We start from the raw sequence: 12,293 nt of genomic DNA on the forward strand, positions 1-12,293 counted from the left end.
TGGACCCCTCACATCCAGCACACTCCCTCTTTGAACTGTTGCCATCTGGTTGACGCTACAGAGCACTGAGCACCAGAACGGCCAGACACAGGAACAGTTTCTTCCCTCAGGCAATCCATCTCATGAACACTTAACAATAACTGTGGAACACACACTATTTATACACTCATACACTTATTTATCTAACACTCATACTCAGTCTACACCTCAAATTTGCACATAATATACCTGTACATACAAAACTGTCTATTGTAATATACCTGCACATACAATTGTCAATTTATATATTTTTATTCCTTATTTACTTGTTCTATTTTAAATTTTTTATTATCTGTGTTTTTTGTTCTGTCACTGTCATTCTGTTACACTGTGGAAGCTTCTGTCACGAAAACAAATTCCTCGTATGTGTAAACATACCAGGCAATAAAGCTCATTCTGATTCTGATGTTCTGCAGTCCTTGGACGGGCAAGTGTCATCTATTTAAAGGTGTTGGGTCATGTGAAGTCTTCATAAGAGGATCCAAGCTGGAGTTGGCATAGTCTCTAGGTACCTCGGGATACTGAAATTTGTAACAACTGTTTGAATTTTTTTTAATTCAGTTCATTCACTAATCAAAGGATGACATGCAATAATTAAAGAATTCTGTAATTATATTTTATGTGCCTTAAAATTCTTACTGTCATTTTTACTGATATCTTGGTGTTATTACGTTTCAAAATAGTTCATTCTTCTTTTTTAAAAATAGACACAATAGTAACCGGGTGCCTAAAAAAATAAGTAAATAAGAGAAAAATGACATGGTCCTTGTGACGAGTGGGGCGGGGCCGAAAGCCGCGGGAACGGAGTGAGGCCGGTGAAATGATAGATAATGAGCGACACCTGCGCTACTCACTGGTCTCGAGTCCCACGGAGGAGCTCTGGAAGGATAAAAGGAGGAGTAACGACAGTAAAGGACGAGAGAGGACCAGGAATGGACTATTTATGTTGTTTTGGTTCTGTTTCTGTGTGGCAGTCGTCCGTGAGGGGCTGTCGTGCTATTTTCAGTTTTGTGTTTATTTTGTTATTAAATTGTTTAAATGTTCGCCAGTTCCCACCTCCTTCTTCCCCGAACTACGAATGTTTGTTACAGTCCAACAGTCTGAGAGAAAAATATTCCAAACGATCGGTGCTTACATTTCCTTAAAACATAGCATGCGTTGCAACTGTTTGATCTTAATTTGTCCAATGATGAACAAAACGTTTTGACGAAGTTATCCCTTAGTCCAATATCAGAGCTTTACTGCCAAGTATGTTTGTACATACAAGTAATTTGTTTTAGTGTCACAAGCTTCCAGTACACAGAGACAACAACAACACACAGATAATAAAAATAAGATGTGAATAAAATACACATGCATAAATATAAACAACAACAAAAAAGAATGAATTGTATGTACATATGTGCTATAAAATAGAATAAAAATGAATAAATAATTAAATAATTAAAAGTTGTAGGTATGTGCTAGGATGTAGGGTGATAAGTATAAGGTTATTGCACGTGCTTTTATTGCACAATTGTAAAACATTTAACTGTTCATGAGGTAGATTGCCTGGTGAAATAAACTGTTCTTGTGCCTGGCTGTCCTGGTATTCGGTGCTCTGTAGTGCCGACCAGATGTCAAAAGTTAAAAAAGGAGATGGCTTGGATGTGAGGGATCCAGAGTGATTTTCTGAGCCCTTTTCCTCACTCTGGATGTATACAGTTCTTGAAGGGTGGGCAGGGGAGCACCAATAATCCTTTCAGCAGTCCGAACCGTTCTCTGTAGTCTTCTGATGTCTGAATTTGTAGCAGAACCAAACCAGACAGTTATTGATGTGCACAGAACAGGCTCAATGATGGCTGAGTAGAACTGTTTCAGCAGCTCATGTGGCAGGTTGAATTTCCTCAGTTGGCGAAGGAAGTACAACATTTGTTGGGCCTTTTTAACAATGGAGTCGATGTGAGTGACCCACTTCAGGTCCTGAGAGATGGTGGTTCCCAGGAATCTGATTGACCCCACTGCAGCCACAGTGCTGTCCATGATGGTGAGTGGGGGGAGTGCAGGGGGGTTCCTCCTGAAGTCCACGATCATCTCCACAGTTTTGAGGTTGTTCAGCTCCAGGTTGTTAAGACTGCACCAGACAGCCAGCTCTTTAACCTCCTGTCTGTAAGCAGACCCGTCCTGGATGAGACTGATGACTAGCGTCATCCGCAAACTTCAGGAGCTTGACAGAGGGGTCTTTAGAGGTGGAGTCATTGGTGTAGAGGGAGAAGAGCAGTGGGGAGAGGACGCAACCCTGAGGGGCGCCAGTGCTGGTGGTGCGGCTGTTGGATGTGAATTTACCAATTCTCACTAGCTGTTGCCTTTTGCTCGGTAAGCAAACTGCAGGGGGTCTAGTAAGGGTCCAGTAATATCCTTCAGATAAGCCAACACCAACCTCTCAAATGTCTATATGACCACAGACATTAGAGCCACAGGTCTGTAGTCATTAAGTCCTGTTATCTTAGGTTTCTTTGGGATGGGGATGATGGTGGAGTGTTTGAAGCAGGCAGGGACTTCACACAGCTCCAGTGATCTTTTGAAGATCTGTGAGAACATGGGGGCCAGCTGGTCAGAACAGGTTTTCAGACATGCTGGTGTTACACCATCTGGGCCTGGAGCCTTTCTTCTCTTGCTCTTTCTGAAGACCTGATGCACATCATCTTCACTGATCTGAAGTGAGGGGGGGGGGTTGCTGGAGGTGTTAATGGTTGTGTGGAGAGATGTTCAGAGCAGGTGTAGGGTGTTACACTGGGAGCTTCAAATCTACAGTAAAACTCATTCAGGTCTTCAGCAAGTTGTTTATTCTCTTCAGTGCTGGGGGATGGTGTTTTGTAGTTGGTGATGTCTTTCAGGCCTTTCCACACTGATGCAGGGTCGTTGGCAGAAAACTGGTGTACTAGCTTTTTAGCGTAATTTCTCTTGGCCACTCTAATCTCCTTATTCAGTGTGTTTCTGGCCTGATTGTACAAGACTGTCCCCCCTTCTGTATGCGTCCTCTTTGGGTAGACGGTCAGTCTGAGTTTTGCTGTAAACCATGGCTTATCATTGTTGAATGTTAAATGAGTCCTGGTAGGGATGCACATGTCTTCACAGAAACTGATAAATGAGGTTACAGATTCCATGAGCTCGTCCAGATTGTTGGCAGCAGCTTCAAAAACACTCCAATCAGTGCAGTCGAAACAGGCTTGTAACGCCCGCTCAGGTTCATTGGTCCAACGAGAAGAAATTCACTATATAGGAGGAAAAACGGAGACAGAAACAAAGAGTACTTCTACAAAACAAACAACTAGCATTAGCATATAACATCCCATAATTTCACCACTAAATAAACTGTATACAAAGTATGTACAAAGTTACACAGTGCAAAAAACTAAGACACTCACATGATTGAGCTAGAAACCTTAGTTTCTCAATCCAAACTCCATTAAGCAGTAAGGTTATGTGAGAAAAAGGCATGATTTCCCTTAACCAAACAGGTGTATCTTACTCTACTGCCTACCTAGGCTACAGCCCCAAACGAAGAACAGCTTATAGGGCCCCCTAGAGCGCAATAGAGGAACTACACACAAAAAATATATAGTAACTGTACTGTAGTCGGTTACGATCTTCCACGTGTAGTTCTTCTGTGTGCTTGTAGGCGTTTTTTCTTTTTTACCCTTTGAGGACCGACTGAAACACTTCCAGGTGTATGCTCTTGTCTGCCGATGGGTACCATCGGTACTTACGCTACTAAAGAAAAACAAGTACCAACAGGATTTTAAAATGCAAATACCGACTTGGTACCATAGTATTGGTTCTCATGACATCCCTAGCCAGCACTAACTCAGATTGAAAATCTGCAAGTTCTTTGATAAAGTCTGTATGGTGCCCTGCTGGCCTGAATACAGTAACCAGTATAAATGTCACAGGGGATTTAGCATTAACACTTGTAAATAACATGCTTTTGTGATCAGATGTGGCTTCTTGTCACAGAATAAGGTGGAAAATATATTTTATACTGTAATAAAGGTTATACATATACTTATTTGTGAAAATACCCCAGATGGCTTAAAGAACACAGATTGACCATATACCATATTGAAAGTATCGATTTGGCACCCAGTATCGTAAAAAAAACAAAAAAAAACAATACCCAATCCTATCCAAGAGTAGCCATAATTAAGAGTAGACTTAAAACATCCTTACCTGTGCATTCTCTTACTAAAGATGCATCAAATAGTTCAATGCAATGTTAATTACTTCATGCAGTTCACCATTTTATTTAGAATCATTTAGTTACATTGTGGCATTTTGCAGGAAAACAGAAATATATTTAGATTCCAAGTTACCAGTAAACGGAATGGCACAAAGTCTCCATACAATCCAAATTAGAGTGCATCCACTGTAATATTTGATACATATAGGTGTGGATACAGGAGATCATATATATACAGTGGGTACGGAAAGTATTCAGACCCCCTTAAATTTTTCACTCTTTGTTATCTCAAGACAAGTATTAAAAAGTGAAGAATACAAATAAAAGACATGGCTATGAAGGTAGGGATGGGAAAGAGTAATAAAGAAAGTGGTGGAGAAATGGAGGATCTTTCCCCTTCTACTGACTCACACGCAACACCATAATCGATACAAAACAGAATAAAATTTATTGAACAAGCAAACAGAACTTCAGGAGGGGTCAAGGCCAACATAATAAACAGAACATACTAACTCCCAAAAACAATCTACCTAATCTAACAAATAAAAGAAAAAACAATACAAAATAATACTCTAACTCCCTTGCTTTCCTTAAACACGAGAAAAAGTGGTCAAAATAAGTGGCAACCACCTCCCTACAGCTTCCCACCCAAAAAAAAAAAAACTAATAAAAAAAATTAAAAAAACTTGTTCTTAACAAATAAAGAAATCCTCCCAAAAGAGGATTAAAGATCGTTTAACACATTTTTGTCAACAACAAGTGAACCACAAACAAAAGAGAAGTCAGCAAAAGGGACTCTTGCTCCAAGCATCTCAGCTCTGCCTTTTAACTCCAAACATTTCCTCTAGTGGGCCAATCAGGATAGTGCAGTCATCAGCAGAATCATCAACTAATTGAACTCCACCTGTTAGTCCTCATCAGCGTTTGAGAGAGAGAAAAGCAAAACAACACAAACCGAGCACATGCACAAAAGAGACACTCCCACTTATATAGGTCCTGGGACGTCACAAATAGTTCAATGCAATGTTAATTACTTCATGCAGTTCGCCATTTTATTTAGAATCATTTAGTTACATTGTGGCATTTTGCAGGAAAACAGAAATATAATATTTAGATTCCAAGATACCAGTAAACGGAATGGCACAATGTCTCCATACAATCGAAATTAGAGTGCGTCTACTGTAATATCTGGAACATTAGGTGTGGATACAGGAGATCATACATATATATATATATATATATATATATAAAAAAGCCTCAAGACAAGTATTAAAAAGTGAAGAATACAAATAAAAGACATGGCTATGAAGGTGCTTCATGGCTTCCTCCAGAATGAATATGTTGCCGATTTTTGAAATGGTAAACCTCGTCACAGTCACACTTTATTTCCAGAATGATCTTGAAAGGCCTCTCTCCAGCGTGTACTCCTATATGAGTCTTCAGGTTTCCTTTGACTGTGAAACACTTTGCACAATGATGGCATATGAAATAGTTAGAGTATAAAATAGAATAGAGTGAAATCTCATGTGGGTTTCTTCACATAATTCCACACATATTTCATGTGAATATTAAGATTTTCTATTTGTGGGATGCTCTTCCCACAGGCTTCCTGTGTTTATTAATGTGAGCACTGAGGCTAGCTTTATGACTGAAACTCTTTCCACACTGAGCACATTTACAGCATTTCACTGCTGAATGAGTCTTCATGTGGTAATTAAGGCTTATCTTACGTACAAAACCCCTTCCACACTGATCACATTTGAAGGGTTTCTTTCCAGTGTGCCTAATCTTGTGACACTTAAGGCTAAATTCTGTTGCAAGGTTCTTTCCACAACGATCACATGTGAACAGCTGCTTTCCAGTGTGAATTCTCATGTGGTAATTACGGGTGTATATATGTGTGAAACTCTTCCCACAATACTCGCAAGAGTAAGGCTTCTCTCCGGTGTGAACTCTCATGTGTCCTTTAAGGCTTTGTTTTGCAGGGAAACTCTTTCCACACTGTTCGCATGTGTAAGGCTTCTCTCCAGTGTGAATACTCATGTGGAAATGAAGGGAGTATAAATGTGTGAAACTCTTTCCACACTGACGGCAAGCGTAAGGCTTCTCTCCTGAGTGAGTTCTCATGTGACTTTGAAGGTTTGCTTTTTGAGTGAAACTCTTCCCACACTGCTGGCAGGTGTAAGGCTTCTCTCCTGAGTGAGTTTTCATGTGATTATTAAGGGCTCCTTGTTGAGTAAAACTCTTTCCACACTGTTGGCAGGGGAATGGCCTCTCTCCAGAGTGAGCTCTCATGTGATTATTAAGGGCTCCTTGTTGAGTAAAACTGTTTCCACACTGCTGGCAGGTGAATGGCCTCTCTCCTGAGTGAGTTCTCATGTGACTTTTAAGGTGTGCTTTTTGAGTGAAACCATTTCCACACTGCTGGCAGGTGAATGGCCTCTCTCCTGAGTGAGTTCTCATGTGACTTTTAAGGTGTGCTTTTTGAGTGAAACCATTTCCACACTGCTGGCAGGTGAATGGCCTCTCTCCTGAGTGAGTTCTCATGTGACTTTTAAGGGCTCCTTGTTGAGTGAAGCTCTTTCCACACTCTTGGCAGGGGAATGGCCTCTCTCCATTGTGAACTTTCACGTGCATTTGAAGTTTTTGTTTTTCACCGAAACTCCTCCCACAATGACGGCAGGTGAAATGGCTGTTAGATTTGGTTTTCTGAGCTCTTTTTCGTTTGGAAGTCGTTTTAGTCTGTGTGGCCTTTTCACCAGTTATGACATCATGGTGTTTCTCATACTGATCTGTCTGTTCCATTTCATTCGGATCTTGATTCTCCTCTTTCAGCACCAGCAGGTCTAAAGCAAAAAAAGATAAATACAAGTTAACCACAGTTTAAAGCCACAAAGCAAAAGATGTGAAAACCAACATGAAAGCATTTAAGGCCGGGACAAAAAAAGACAAAAACAAGTTAACCGCAGTTTAAAGCCACAAAGCAAAAGATGTGAAAACCAACATAAAAGCATTTAAGGCGGGACACACCAAGCCGACTTCAAAGAACTAGCAGCGACAAAAGCTGATGCTGTTGTTGCCTCATCTCGACAGGGTCTGGACCAAAAAGCTGCGCTTGAACACACCGCTCAGACTACAACTGACTGCAAACTGACGTCGGTTTCACACCGCACGCGTAAGCAGCACATATTTTTTTCGGCGCCCATGTTAACAGATCAGAGTATTCACACCGCACACAGAGGCGGCACGTAGCAGGAGCAGAGCAGAAGTGGCAGTGTCGCGATCGTTTTGGCGCCAAGTCTATTTTTGCTGCGCCACTTACGCTGGAATAAAGCCACAGTGCATAGAAATAAACACGAAAATTAACAAATTCCACCATAAAATCAAATAAGTGAGCTGTACTTCACAAACACCACATGACATTTAGTGCTGTGAAAAAAATAGACTTAATTTCAAAGGCTCGTTTAAATGATTAAAACTATATGGTTTATATGTATATGTATATCTTGACGTTAAGATTACTTTTAAAAAATCTAATCAAATCACTTTTATTGTCACATCACCACAGCACATGTGCCTTGGTGAGTGAAATTCTTGGGAGCGTGCTCCAGACAGTGCAGAAATAATTTACATATAGACATACTTACAGACTTATATAGATGACAATGTTCAATATACACATACATATACTCAGTACAAAGTGTACTATTAGACATTCTTACAGTTAGCAATACACATTATACACAGAATGTACATATTCTGCATTATGTACACAAATATACTCACAAAAATATGCGAAGGTGCAGCAGATTATACATGAACTGGATAAGCAAAATGTCATGGATGTGCACTGGATGGTATCCAGTGGTAGCAGATAGATTATTGTATTAAGTGCAGTGTGTACGTATAGTCCAGTACTGAACTGTGTTGGAGTTAAAGTGCAGTGTGTGGCATACCGTATTGTGGGAGTATGCTGTAGGGTGCTGTAGGGTGTATTAGTTCTGACTGTTCATTAGTCTGATAGCCTGAGGGAAAAAGCTATCCTTCAGTCGGCTAGTGCGGGATCGGATGCTGCGGAGACGTCTTCCTGAGGACAGCAGAGAGAGGAGTCTGTGGGACGGGTGGCTGGAGTCACTGATGATCCTCCGGGCTTTCCTTATACACCGCCTGGTGTAGATGTCCTGAAGGGTTAGGCAGTTCGCACGACCCTTTGCAGAGCTTTGCGGTTGCCAGCCGTGTTGTTTCTAAACCAGGCAGTGATGCAGCCAGTCAGGATGCTCTCCTCAGTGCAGGTGTAGAATGTTCTGAGGATGCTGGGGCTCATGCCAAACTTCCTCAGCAGTCTGAGGAAGAAGAGGCGTTGATGTGCCTTCTTCAGCACTGCATCTGTGTGAGCGGACCATGTGAGATCCTCATTGATGTGAACGCCGAGGAGCTTAAAGCGGTTTACCTGCTCCACAGGTGTCTTGTCAACGGTGATGGGTGTGTTCTCTGCTCTGTCTCCTGAAATCCACCATCAGCTCCTTGGTCTTGTCGATGTTGAGAGAGGTGGTTCTCCTGACACCATTTAGTCAGGGTGCTCACCTCCTCTCTGAAGGCTGTCTCATCGTTGTCGGCGATCAGGCCTATCACCGTTGTGTCGTCAGCGAATTTGACGATTACGTTGGAGCTGTGTGTGGCTGCACAGTCATGTGTGTACAGGGAGTACAGGAGTGGGCTGAGGACACAGCCCTGAGGAGCGCCAGAGTTGAGGGTCAGCAGGGATGAAGTATTGTTGCCCATTCTCACCACCTGACTTCAGCCTGCCAGGAAGTCCAGGAACCAGCTGCACAGAGATCTGTTTAGTCCCAGAGTCTGGAGCTTCGCAACAAGTGTGGCAGGCACTATGGTATTAAATGCTGAGCTGTAGTACACAAACAGCATTCTCACATAGGTGTTCTTATTTTCCAGGTGGGAGAGAGATGTGTGTAGGTTGAAAGCAACTGCATCGTCTGTGGAACGATTGCTATAATATGCAAATTGTAGTGGATCCAGTGAAGCAGGCAGCATAGAGCAGATGTAGTCTCTGATGAGTCTCTCAAAACACTTGCTGAAGATGGGTGTCAGAGCAACGGGCCTCCAGTCATTCAAGCATGTGATTTTATTTTATTTTTTTGGTATGGGCACAATGGTGGATTTTTTTGAAGCACGAGGGAACCACAGACAGAGAGAGGGAAAGGTTGAAAATGTCTGTGAAAACCCCGGCTAGTTGGAATGCGCATGCTCGGAGCACACGGCCTGGGATGCCATCAGGACCCGCAGCCTTGCGGATACTCACCCGTCGGAAGGATCGGGTTACATCCAGGACAGAGACGGAGAGTGCACTCACATCTTCTGCAGCAGCCGTGCGAGCACTCTCTGTGTGGGCGGTGAAACGAGCATAAAAATTATTAAGCTCATCCGGTAGAGAGGTGGCAATGTTCACAGTAGCTGGTTTAGTCCCTAAAATCTGTGATGTTACTGATGCCCTGCCACATGCTTCTTGCGTTGTTGGTGTTGAATTGTTCTTCAACTTTGTTTTTATATTGTCTTTTTGCGGCTTTGATGGATTTCCTGAGATCGTAACTGGCTTGTTTGCGATCGTCAGCGTTTCCGGATTTAAAAGCAGATGTCCACGCTGACAAAGCTGCTCGAACATCGCTATTAATCCACGGTTTTTGGTTGGGGTAGATGCGGATTGTTTTTGACGGCTGTGACGAGAGGGGCGGGGCCGAGAGCCGTGGGAATGGAGCGAGGCCGGTGGAGTAAATGCTACCGCGAGGGGCTGCCGCTTTACTTTCATTTTGTGTTTGTTTAGTTTATTAAAGTTTGTTTAAATGTTCGCCGGTTCCCGCCTCCTTCTTCCCGATCTACAAACGTTGTTACAATGGCATTACGTCTTCTACGCACTTCCTGATGAAACACGTTACAGTATCCGAGTATGCCTCTATGTCCTAATCAGACACTGCCCGGAACATGTCCCAATCCATGTGATCAAAACAGTGAGGGCGGGTGGTTCCCGTTTCAGTTTCTGCTTATAAGCAGGCAGGAGCAGAATGGAAGAGTGATCCGATTTGCCGAAAGGTGGGCGGGGGAGGGATTTGTAGGCGTCCCGGAAAGGAGAGTAGCAGTGGTCCAGTGCACGATCACCACGCGTGTAGGCAGGCCCGGACTGGCCATCGGGAGCACCGGGTGAATTCCCGGTGGCCTGGCGTCTGATTTGGCCCGCTGCCCTGTTTTTTTATTTAAGTTATTATTATTATTATTATTATTATTATTAATAATATTTGATATTTTTGCCTTCTCAGTGTACCAAACTGATCATTTCCGATTTTGTCATACGATAATAAATAGATAATAAATCATAAATCGGTTAGGTCTTCACTGGCAGCGCTGCGCTATACGAATCGACTCACATCTGTTCCGCGTTTCAAACGATGGTTTCGAACAGAGTCGATGCGCGGTACTAGATGAAGGAGAGGAAGCGGCCAGAAGAAGCAGTGAAATGTAGCAAAAATGCCTGTTCAGGGCTTCAGGTGCACGTCAGTTTCATTTGTAAATACGCTAAAGAGTTTTGTCTTTATTAACCTAGTTGAATATTAAACTGATAGCACCTGGTTGTTAGGCTATCAGGGGCACCCTGTTTTTAAAGGGGTCATATGATGCTTTTTTTAAAGATCATTATTTGGTGTATTTGGTGTAACAGAATATGTTGACATGCTTTAATGTTCAAAAAACACACTTTAACATCATTCAGAATACTGTTCTAAAGGATCATTATCGATTGGAAAGTTACATTAATAAATTTAGCAGACCGATATTCTCATGGATTTATTGTATAGGAAGGGAGGGAGCTTGAGCAGACAGCAACACAAACATATCACAGCCTAATAATGCAATAGTGTGTTCAGTATTAGGATTTTTCAAAAAATATATTGTACTGATTTGGACTTTTAGGCACTTTAGAATTTTTTTTTTTATATATTTGTATGAAATATAGGTTTGTCAAATCTCGGGTATTTAAGTCATTTTAAGATAAATAACATTCTGTGATAAACTGCAATGAGGTGGTCGTTTTGCAACAAGGTGGACACAGTTCTGTTCATAACAGTAGACCTGCTGGCCAAGAAGTGACAGGTACAATAAAAAAAAAGGGAGAGACAGAGATATTGGGGGAAATGAAGAAAAGCAAAAAAGGGAAGTGCAGGTGCAGTTCAAGAGACAACCTTTAGTTATTTTTCAAGGCCCCAGACCAAGGATTTAGACCTTTTTATGTGATGGCTATTTAAATAATAGGGTTATCTGTGGTTTCAGAATTTGTAGTGGGTCAATAGGCTATAAACAGAAAAAAGAGGCCAAAATGGTACCTTTTGGGGTACAACAGCATGTCACTGGAGCAGTACCCTTAAAAAGGAAAGGACGTCTTTTCGCCTTTTACCCCTAATAGGTAAATCATAGTATACCTTATGTGTACGAATTACTATAAGGTACTAATATGTACCTCTTAGGGTACAAAAAAGGTACGAAGATGTTCTTTTAAGGGTACTGCTCCAGTAACAAGCTGTTGTACCCCAAAAGGTACCATTTTGGCCTCTTTTTTCTGTGTGGCCTGGATGAGTGTGAGATTTCCCGGCCTGAAATTTGGCGCTTTTCCACTGCGTGGTACGACTCGGCTCGGCACGGCACGGATCGGTTCGGCTCGGTTCGGCTCGGTTTGCGTTTCCACTGCAGTTTAGTATCGCTTTAGCGTGGGCGGGATTATTCACATGTCGTTATAGTTGCGCCGCCTCTACTGCTGCGACTCCTAAAAAACTTTTTCATTCCACGTCGCCCCATCAAGCTCTCGCTGGATCCGCTCCTCTGCTATCAACGAGAGGAACGTCTGTACTTCCTCAACAGGGGGAACAGACACTTTTTGGTTGTTAAAAAAAGGTGCGCTCGTTCAAAACAGTTGCGTTCGATCCCTCGCTGGCTGTGCTGATTTAAATCTAGCGGTTCTGTTGTGTTTGTGTCGCAA

The 12,293-nt window shown here is 42.2% G+C and overlaps 1 protein-coding gene across 1 annotated transcript in view; it reads right to left on the reverse strand.

The window, feature by feature from the left end:
* Window positions 1-4,551: 4,551 nt before the first annotated feature.
* The window catches only part of LOC107674787 (gastrula zinc finger protein XlCGF57.1-like), a 22,799-nt gene continuing 15,057 nt past the window's right edge, over window positions 4,552-12,293 (reverse strand). Inside the window, exon 3 of the mRNA XM_016468891.1 lies at window positions 4,552-7,104. Coding sequence (XP_016324377.1) covers window positions 5,837-7,104 — 1,268 coding nt within the window. The 3' untranslated portion in view covers window positions 4,552-5,836. The remainder of the gene's footprint in view (window positions 7,105-12,293) is intronic.

This window comes from Sinocyclocheilus anshuiensis, unplaced genomic scaffold, assembly GCF_001515605.1.
Source record: "Sinocyclocheilus anshuiensis isolate Anshui unplaced genomic scaffold, SAMN03320099.WGS_v1.1 scaffold1588, whole genome shotgun sequence".
NCBI lineage: Eukaryota > Metazoa > Chordata > Actinopteri > Cypriniformes > Cyprinidae > Sinocyclocheilus > Sinocyclocheilus anshuiensis.